This window comes from Tasmannia lanceolata, unplaced genomic scaffold (genome assembly GCF_043159265.1).
Source record: "Tasmannia lanceolata isolate RefF3 unplaced genomic scaffold, GAP_Taslan_0.1 ptg000003l, whole genome shotgun sequence".
In the NCBI taxonomy this organism is placed as follows: Eukaryota; Viridiplantae; Streptophyta; class Magnoliopsida; order Canellales; family Winteraceae; genus Tasmannia; species Tasmannia lanceolata.
Window position 1 is genome coordinate 2821303 of NW_027518680.1, and position 10648 is coordinate 2831950.

The window sequence follows — 10648 nt, forward strand, 5'->3', positions numbered from 1 at the left end:
CCATTGTTTTAAATTTTAGTTTCGGTACCAGCTTAAGACCCCACTGAAATCAAAATTTCGGCTGAAATCTGGTAAAACAATAAAAACATTATTTTATTTGATACCAAATTTCGGCCAAAAGTGCGAGAGGTTCATCCATCACTGCAACACCGTCGGAGAACGGCAAACACTGTAGCAGTTGTCCTGGCTAAAGATGGGGCACATCTACCCGATACTCGATTCGTAATTCAAATCGAGTCGGGTACTGAAGGCCTCCTGTGAAAACATTGTAATTTTTTCTTTTCTGGGACATCTTGTCCCTGCCTGCTTGTACTGTTTTGTTATTCATAAAAGTTAACTTAAAAAAAAAAAATCGGCCAAAATTTCGGTAAAATATTACATTAATTTTTTTTTAAAAAAAAAACAGGTTTTTGGGTGAAATTTCAGAATTTTGGACGAAATTTCGGAAAAAACAAAATTCCGACCGAAATTCCGAAATTTCGAACGAAATAAAATACCATTTCGGGTATGATAAGTTTCTGTGTCGCTCCCTACCGAAAGCCGAAATTTCGGATTTCGGTTGAAATTTAAAACCATGGACAGCTCTAAATTGGCCATCATAGAAATAGACATGGGTTTGATATCCACAATAATAACACTAAAATCTTATATTTACAATTTTTAAGTTGCTTTTAAAGGGTGTTAGAATTTCCAAGATGCTCTCAATAACCAATTAGAAACATGGTGCATTAAGCGAGCATTGAGAAATAGGCCCAAGCCCAGCCCTACTAAATCTAAAGTCAGCCCAAGGTGGTCTGCTTACTTCGGCTTTCAAACGGTCCAAGGGTGAAGTGCTTTCCGTAGATGTATGAGAAATGCTTTAGTGCCTACAACTTAAAACCGTAAAACAGTAAGGCACACCCACTATTTTTTCTAGTGAGCCCAACTTTTGGTTGATCCGGACCATCCATCTGATGGGATGGATACCTGAATGGGATGCCTGGTGGGCCCAAAATCATGCCAATGAAAATCCTAATATCCAATGAGAGTTGATATTGACAACTTTTCTGATTGGCTGCGGAGAGCATCTGGAGAATTGTAAAAGCTTTCAAAAGCTAATTAATAAAGTACAAAGGAGTGGATTGTCAGTAGTGATTCAAGGGAGTGCAGATATCAATTTCCTATCCAAGAAGCTCAGGACAGCGATCGGAGGTCTAACATAAGGCCTATCAGATGGACGGCCACGATGAACCAAAAAGGGAAATACAATCTAACGGTGAGCACGCCCTAGTTAAGCATTCCTCATATTAGTATTTCTTACTGTAACATAGAAGGCGAAATGGGATTCAAATGGCTCAATCACATAAACCAGAAGCCTAAAAACTCGCACTAGAAATGATACTATGTGATCCACCAAAATATGAGATTGATACATGATTGAGCGTTCAACGTGATCTAGACCATCCATTTAGTGGACCCTTCTTTGCCACAGCCTAAAGATCACACACGTCAGATGATACTGACCGACTGATCAGTTATACCAACTTTTCATGATGAAATGAACACAATATTACCACTTGTGGCAGACTCTCCAGCAACCCAATTTATTTATTTTTTCTCTTTTCCGTCAGTTTAGCATGAATTTTGGTGGATAATCTACAGTTCAGCAGATTGGAAATCAACAGAATTCCCATTGAGCAATAACACACCACCAGTAAATGTTCAGCCAACAATTATCTTCATAACCACCAGCACATAGCATATTTATTCAAGAAAGAGAGAGAGAGAGAGTCAAGAAAAAAATGTTGAAAAATACCCGACAATTAAGTTTGTTCAATTTATGAGACGCAACAACTTGGATAATAGCCATGGAAGGACGATGCTGAGGAAGTTAAACAACTTCCAGTGATTTAGTTCCTACAAAGGTTTGTTGCACTTTCCTGCACAGGTTTAAGATAAAGCACCTCACAACTGATATTCATGAAAAGATAACAGATATGTTCCATAATATACACATCACTCCAAATATTTTCAAGGTTATGAGGATTATAAGCATGTATACCAATGACAAAACAAATGTGCTATTCTGATTTTATGAAACAAGGTTGCATACTATCTCACATGTTTGTACATTCAGAACCAGAAAACAGCAACACAGAACTGCCATTATAGAACCTTCTAAGATATCCTCTAAGGGAGTTAATTGGCAACCTTAAATAATGAGTTTTCCCACAAGCTTTACTTCCTTGCATATTTTGGTAACTTGAACCAGATGCATATAGTCGCATAGATTTCTAAATTTCAATTTCAGTGATTATTAGAAATGAAAATACTTCATGAACGAAGAAAAAAATTTCCAACTGCCAACTTAACTAAAACCGGTCAACCTAACTAAGTAGCATGTCCAACAAATGAACATCCAAAAGCAATCTTTTTACAAGCTCGAAGCAGTGAAACTTTTTAAGGAAATGCCTCCAATTGGGTTCGACGATTTAAATAAGTTAATTAGTTAGGGTGGAATTATCCTCATTACTTTTAAGATCATATTCTTTTACTCATCAACATCACCTAGGGATAAACAAGGAAAACTTCTTTGTTCCTCCTTGACTACCGAAAATAGAAAAATTAATTCTCCTCTGGATATTCCGGAAAACAGTTTGCAATACGAGAATAAGGAGTAACATCCTTTGAGGAATTTTACAGTGAATAAATTTACCCTCATCACTGATACCTCCAACCTCTAAATACTTCTGCGTATTAGCCTACCACTGGATATATTTAAACGAATGAACACCCTTTTTTTAATAAGGCAAAACTTTTATTAAAAAGAAGAGAAAGCAAAACACAATAAAAGTTTAGAGTGTAAACAAATCCAGCTTAGGGATCGAATACATGTACAAAATAATCAGATTCTCCCTAATCGCTTCTTTTCGCCAGGTCATCAGCTATGCTATTAGCTGATTGAGAAATACGGATAAAGCTAGCCTCTATTACTGAGAGGAAGTCTCTAATTTGCAGAATCTGGTCTGCAAATCTCCATGGTCCGTAAGCTTTTCCAAGATCCCATGGAATAATGTTTGCTGAATTTTCCTCTATCCATATATGACCTCTCGAGATCCGAAATAATCATTAATCCTTCTAGAAAAGCCTTTTATTTCTGCCTCATTAGAGTCAGCAATTCCGATTGGGTTGGGATATGAGAAAAGGATGCCCCTGAATTCATTTCTTAGGAGGCGTCCCAGCCAAAACTGGATTACCTCTCGAACTTCCATCAAAATTAAGCTTCGCGAATTGGGGGGAGAATCCATCTGACCTGTTTTTCCGACTCAGCAGATCTGTCCCATGCCACTTCATTCCATTTTCTAATAGTACTGGAACTGAAAAAGACCAATTAGGATAATGTGTTTTTACCCACTGACTAGCCGCAATCATGATGTTAGTGATGAGGGATCCCAAATAGCTTATTTTTCCATCAAAAAATCTTGCACCTTGTTCCTTCCAAATTCCTCACATAGCTGTGTAAGGAGCTGTTCAAAGAGAAGTTCAACATGTCTGCAATTTTCCTCAGCCTTTGGCTGTATAAAAGATCGCCCATAGTTTCCAGGAAAATCCACTCTACCCTGAAATATCTGAGAATTGCCAACCAAATAGCCTGGGCAGTTCTGCAGTGTATAAATAGCTGCATAGAAGATACTGTACCCTTCCAGCACATCATACATCTGTAGCCTGCCTTCCTTTTTTCATTGCGCATATCACAGGTATTAATGTTAACTTCAATGACTGTCCAACAGAAAGCTTCAACTCGAGGGGCATAGAAACTTTCCAAGATATAGCCCATGATCTATGAGTAATGGTGCTGAATAGCTACGGTTAGATTCGAATATTCAGCATCTTCTATCTTTTTCTTTTAATTGGTAAAAAAGTAAATTGATAGAGAAAAAGGGGAGAAACCTCACGACCGATGTGGCCAGTGCAATCAAGAAAGAAGTACAGAAACATTACAAGCTATAAACAAAATACATCAATGGGGGGAGGTAGTCGAAAATCTCTAGACACGTCCTTTCAGCCCCTGAACGGTCCAACCTATCTGCCTTACTATTGGCTGATCTCCTCATATCCCATAATTGACCCGAGTGACCATCTACTCGATCCTGGATTTCTTCAATAGCATCTGCAAACCTCTAGGGGTGAGGATTCCTTTGATCCATCCACTCAGAACTGAACCGAGTGACCCTCTACATGATCCTGGATTTCATCTCTTAACGGTCCAACCTATCCACCTTGCTCTCACTGAGCCTGATGCAATTCATAATCACCCTCACTTCCGCCTCATTGGAATCCTTCATGCCGATGGGGCTAGAGAAGGCCCACCTAATAGACCCAGTCTTGTCTCTAAGGACTCCCCCTACTCCAGCAGGTCAAGGATTACCAATGCTTGAGCCGTCGAAGTTTTATCTTAACCATGCCTGGATCCGGAGGGGACCATTGGGGTGAAGGCACCTCCTCCACCTTCTCTTCAATAAAACAAATCTCTCTCCAGCATTGCCCTTAAGTCGCAACCAGAAATATACTTAAAACCATGGATTTCGGTGGAGACAGACACCGAAATCACGAAAACCCGAAACGATATTTTATTTCGGCCGAAATTTCGGAATTTCGGTCGAAATTTTGATTTTTCCGAAATTTCACCCAAAAAACCTGTTTTTTTAATTAATTTAATATTTCACCGAAATTTCGACCGAAATTACCGAAAATTTTAATATTGAATAAAATATTCTTTTCTTTGTTTCGCCGGATTTTGGCCGAAATTTCAAAATTTCAGGGGTTTGAAACCGGTACTGAAACCGAAATTTTAAACCATGCTTAAAACAAGGCAACGACTTCACCGACATGATAGTAAGCAAAATAATGTTCATGAAGATGTAGTACAGTATTGTGGTCCTCTAGAAGAGTTTTTTGAATATGCGAGCATTCCTCTCCATCAAGAGGACCCAAATAGTTGCAACCTTGATGTTAGTGATTCTTTTCCTTCTAGAACAGCAACAATACCGCAGGAAGAGAAAGATAACACTGCTTTTGCCCTTTTGTAGGCCAAGGGGCAAAAGATTAAGCCTCAAATAAATCTACAATACAGCTAGGCAACTCCCAAAACACCCTTAAAAGTTCAAAGATGAATGCCCAAATATCCATTCTAAACCTGCAGTGGATAAACAAGTGATTTACAAACTCCTCCTTTGAGCTGCACATGCTGCAAAGGGCGGAAATATCCGCACCCTGATGATAACTAGGGATTAAAAGTGCTAGTCCCCTTTCTCAAAGAAAGACTAAGAGTAACTCAATCATCACAAGAAAAAACCCAATATATATATCAGATTACCAAATCCATCCCACCATTCATTAAAACATCAATTTCTAGAGACATAAAAATTTACTTTTGAGAAAGCTTATAAGCCTGGGTTTAAACAGAACTGGCTAACATAGTATGTTTGCTTAATTATTATGACAAAGAAAGCTTTACATACAACCACTATCAACTTGCAAGTCTCAATAACCTTCCAAAATACAAATAGAATCAAAGCCCAGTAACATAATTTATGAACCCATGACTGAGCTACTAATGGTTCCTACGCATTCATCAGTCAAAAGTCAAAACCACACATCCATCACAACTTAAGCAAAGTGGGTGTCACGAATTGGGCAGGTAAAGGTCTATTTCAATTGAATTATGTATCTAATGTCAGGTAATTCTCCACCAAAGACCGAAAAAAAAAATCCAACACAAGCAATTGAAAAATCAATAAAATTCACATGAAAGAGCAATATAGAAGGCTAAATTAAAGTGGTAGCAATAAATTACACAGACCCATGTTCCAAAGAGTAATTTTTAAGCCAGAATAGATCAATAAAAAGGGTGAAAATGACCTGATTGCTGATTGGATTTATTTGGTGTTGTGGTCTTGGATGAGGTCGTCATAAGGGTCTCTGCGACCAGGGACTTGGCTGATCTGGGCATCCCATGAAAGCTGTGCGTTGTGGCGTTCGAAAGTCCAGAAACCGTTAAGGACGGAGGGGGAGACTCCACATCTCCTTAGTTTTACTGCAGCGCTCTTTCACAGCGTATATGTGTTCCCTATTCTTTCGATCTCTTTCTTTTGGGTCCTCCATCATACGAAGGATCAGATTCTCTGCAAATTCCATCACAAACCCCATTTTCTCTTGCTATTTCCAAATCCCTCTGCCCTTTCGTTTTTGTTGGGTGGGGGAAGGAACTGCATATATGGGACTGTAGTTTTGAGATTTTATATTATAATATGTTGGGCCCACCTATTTGGATGATCTAAGCCATTCATTCATTGGCCCCCCCATAAGATGATCCTAACCCTCCTAGAGGTTTCTATTCTGTCCTTTGAAATTTCATCCAAGGAGCTGTTTGGAAGTAGGGAAAGGGTGTTCCCTGATTTTTTACACCTTAGGCATACAGTCTGATGCGTGGGGCCCACCATTTTACACCTCATTTTCATAGGTTCCTAATTTATTTTGACACTGCCACGATTTAATAATTGCACAAATGCTGCTTGTCGTTTCTTTTTAAATTGGAATCTGATGGCTTTTTGGGAACGTAGTAACCTCTGACAGCTGTTTAAATAATGAAAGACAAGACAGTTTAGTGCAGTTATCAAAACATGGCAGTGCCATTAGCAGCCTTTTTATATTGTAGAGCCCATCATTTTAGGTGGGGGGCAATATCCCCGTCCAAACCCATCCATAAGGTGGGGCCACCATTTATAATATGTTTTGATGGAGTGGGTCACACCAACTCCACCCAAACCCGTACATCGAGTGGTGCCCACCAGTTTACTTCATGTTTTGATGAAGTGGTGCCACCATTTTACATGCATAGCATTGAGAGCCTACCGTTTTAGACCTCATTTTTTGATGGGCTGAGCCTGAGAGTTACACCCACAGTGGGGTCTGCCAGATTACACAGCATGTTTTGATGGGTGGGGCCTATCTCCTATCTCCACCAAAATATGCCAAAAAGTGAGCCTTGTGACAATAACCATAGAAGGACCATGCTGAGGAAGTTAAACAACTCCCAGAGATTTAGCTCCTACAAAGGTTTGTTGCACTTTCCAGCACACGTGAAAGATAAAAACACCTCTCGACTGATATTCATGAAAAGATAAATGAGGTCCAAACATGCGAATATTCAAGGTTATGAGGACTCTAAACATATATAGGAATGACCAAACATGCATGTACTATTCTGATATTAAGGGGCAAGGTTACATACTGTTCAGACCCAAAATACAGCAACACAGAATTGCCATTATAGAACCATAACTGTTGAAAAGTAGATATATTGAAAAAAATGCATTCATGCATTTTACTTTAAATGCTTTCAATAAACACCACTTGGGGATTCTCCAAATAGTGCAGTGAAAGAGATATGTCAGTCTATAGTAATTCACTAGGTTATTAGGCATAAGACTTGGACAATATGGGTTGCCTCATGATGGTCAACATGATCAACGGTCTTGATTACACCCCTGACCATATGTGGAACTTAATGTTGACCCTAGGCTTCATCCTAACCATGACCACTCAGAGTAATAACATAATTAGTCCTGTAAACATGTGGAGATGATATAACTATAAGATTTGGCCCAGCCATTGTATTGGTTGTCTCTGTGTTGTGACTTGTGAGATCCAAAGATCTTAAAAGCATTTCGCGGCTGGTTGTTGCATGTGAGAGCACCTTAGATGAATTAAATGAATAAGACAAAATCTGCTGAAAAGTGAGCCTATGTGGTTGCTCTCACATGCAACAGCCAACCGCGAAATGCCTTTATGGAATGGCCCCTAGCTAATCCCTCTAGATAAAATCTGAACTGTAGTGGTTTTAGTTAATTACTTCATGTGTAATTAAACAATGGAAAATTAATAAACTTTGAAAAAGTTTTTCTTTTCTAAACTTTTCAAAAAAAAATTCCTTCAATCCAAACTGGTTCAATGCAAATGATAAAAAGAATTATAGAAATCAACCAGGTAGAATCCTAAACAAGGCTTAATGCATCAATAGGCTAGGAACATCTGATCAAGGTATTATCAACGTCATTAATTTAGTTAGACTTGTGGGTCGGACCAATGAATTAAATCGCATCAACACAGAGCCTACTCCCTTCCTTGTTGGCAAGGACGCCGTGCAAAGTGCTCTTGTACGTACCATTGCTCAGCACTTCCAACTGGTTGCCCGTGTTTACAAAGACGGTGCTTTTGCCTCCCAAAGAAGGGGTTGCTGGTATGCCCACACATTCCTCATCCTAGAGGAATTGAAGGCCTAGCACTTGATCATCCTGGAGCAGTAGGATGACCCCACCAGCGTCAGTATGTGATTGGAGTCCCTTCACCAGCTCTGGTTGAGGACACTGGGGGTACTTTGCCAACTTGGTCCCCACATAAGGCCTTCCATCATCTCCCAAGAATTGTTTCTTCAAGTATCCCTTCTCTAGCCCCAGATTCTCAGACATGAGTTCTAACAGCCTCTCTGCCAGTTTAATCACTTGCTTAATGTACTCTTGTATTGCTTCCCTGAAAATGCATATGATGTTCGTTAGTCAGAACCTATTAGGATTAGTATTGTTAGTTATGTTTCCATAGACACTACTTACTGCAATTCTTCCGTGAGGCTTGTTAAGTCATCAATGTTGGATGTTGGTAGATAGCGCACAGAGAATGTGCTTTCCCAGTCCACATCTGAGGCAGTCCACCGTTTTGGGCACTCTTCTAAGAAGCCTTTGGCCATCTCTGACTTGTAGAAGCTTTCCTTCATTCGCTCCTCGTAGTGCAAGTTCACTAGTCCCTTGAGCTTCTCCATCAATCCTTCATCCACTCCATGGTTTGCAACCTGTAAATATCACTCTCCGATGAATGATACATGTAGTTTACTGGCGTGAAATACTTAACAGTGGTGAAACTTTGCTCAGTGAATCTCATCACTGTCATAATCAATGATAGGATGTTGATTAGAAGTTGGTTCCACTTGCTTTCTACTCTCTGGATTATGGTGGAATCAAGTGGGACAAACCTCTTATGATCTCATCACCGTCCAATCTTTTGATCAGATGGTGGTAAGGTTCTCCGGACCAAGAGTGGAACTTTCACTATAATTGCAAATCATTCCTTCGGTACATAAATCACCCACTTCCTAAATTCCTGAAAAAATCCACACTTTTCACAGGCCCCTTGCAGAAGCACCGTGGTTTCTCCTCCGCTCTTCTCACCATCAAGCCCATCAAGGTCAATGACAGGAATTCCCATATCAACTTTCTACTATTACTGAACTAGATTCCTTAACTATAAGCATGTAGTCATATTAGAAACTAGCAGATGCCTTTGTTCTCCAAGTCCAGATTCTGATCTATTTATACTACTATTGTTCTTCCTTGTTAGGCAGAGCACCTTGAGAAGAGCAGAAGAGAACAGGTAGGTCTGTAAAAAAAACCTGTCTAACTGTACTTCACCATTGCCATGGGATGCGGGTTGGCTTCTTTTCTATGGTAAAGTCAGTCCTTGCATTGATTCATAACATGGCAACTTAAACAGTTCAACGCCCCTCCTCTCTTGTCATTGTTATCTGCTTCTGCTACTGTGGCTCTTTGTCTGTTTTTTTGCTTCTGTTGTATGGGAAATGTAACAAGACTGTCAAGTGCATGATTACAACTTCTCTCCATCATCTACTATTCGTTGCTCCATGCTTTGTTTTCCTCAGTCTTCATTTACTAGTTACAGTCAGTGCTTCTGCTTTGTTTTGCCATTGGTTTTGAAAGCTGTTATCAATACTGCTATTCTTTCCAGTGGGCGATGGATCATGGGTGGGTCTTCAAATTAAAATGCTCACATGAAGGATTGAGGGTTTTAACCTTTACTACAACGTGTGGGAAGTTGGATCCTAACAGCTCTTACCAGTTTCTTAACATTGTCATTGTCCTAAGATATTATATAGGGAATTGATATTCGCACCCCTCTTCCTTTTAAACGTTTTCTGAATGGCTGTTTCAAGTATACCAATTTGCAAAGAAGGGGGTGAGAATATCATTCCCTGTATTATGTGGTAACTATAGGGGATGTAAAATCCAGGTTAATGATAAATGCCTGAACAACGGAATAAAAGTAGGTAATCCTCTAGGTAATTGTTTAATCATTATGGTATCTATCAGGATTTATAAGGTTATATGGTGACACCCAAAAAGCTTGTCACAATGCTTTATTACTAGTGTTTGGGTAACTGGACGGTCACTGTGGGTATCAATCCCAACAGGCAACAGTCAATTCTGCGGCCCCGCATGGACAGGAATGCTCAATCGGGACAGTTGTTGGCACATGATCCTGGTCCAACGAATATCCCATGATACAAACTGCAACAATCAAAGGTTAAGCTTTTTGATTCAATGTTAAAAGGGGGAGCATAATCGTACCAGGGAAGGGGGGGGCGAAAAAATCATCTCCCTTATTAAAACAGCTGTCAAATATTAATGCAGTCCACACGTTTGCTTAACCCTCGTGTAAGTCTTCTAATTGATCGGAATGATTATATAATGAGGCCTAGATAAACTCTTCGTAAGTCCACATGGTGGCCCACAAGACAAAGGTCTTGATGATTTTTTTT

At 39.5% G+C, this 10648-nt stretch overlaps 1 protein-coding gene and 1 long non-coding RNA gene across 2 annotated transcripts; both read right to left on the reverse strand.

Moving 5' to 3' along the window:
* Window positions 1–1650: 1650 nt before the first annotated feature.
* LOC143847651 (uncharacterized) lies at window positions 1651–6473 on the reverse strand. The gene is made up of 2 exons (XR_013235179.1): window positions 5902–6473; window positions 1651–1919 (listed from the first exon to the last, which is right to left on the reverse strand). It is a non-coding gene; the product is annotated as an uncharacterized LOC143847651 (long non-coding RNA).
* A 1557-nt stretch (window positions 6474–8030) lies between these two features.
* Window positions 8031–8889, reverse strand: LOC143860043 (1-aminocyclopropane-1-carboxylate oxidase 1-like). Its single transcript, XM_077370553.1, has 2 exons — window positions 8652–8889; window positions 8031–8571 (listed from the first exon to the last, which is right to left on the reverse strand). Exons 1-2 carry the CDS (start codon window positions 8855–8857, stop codon window positions 8304–8306), a joined length of 474 nt encoding a protein of 157 aa, XP_077226668.1. The 5' UTR covers window positions 8858–8889; the 3' UTR covers window positions 8031–8303.
* Between the last annotated feature and the right edge of the window lie 1759 nt (window positions 8890–10648).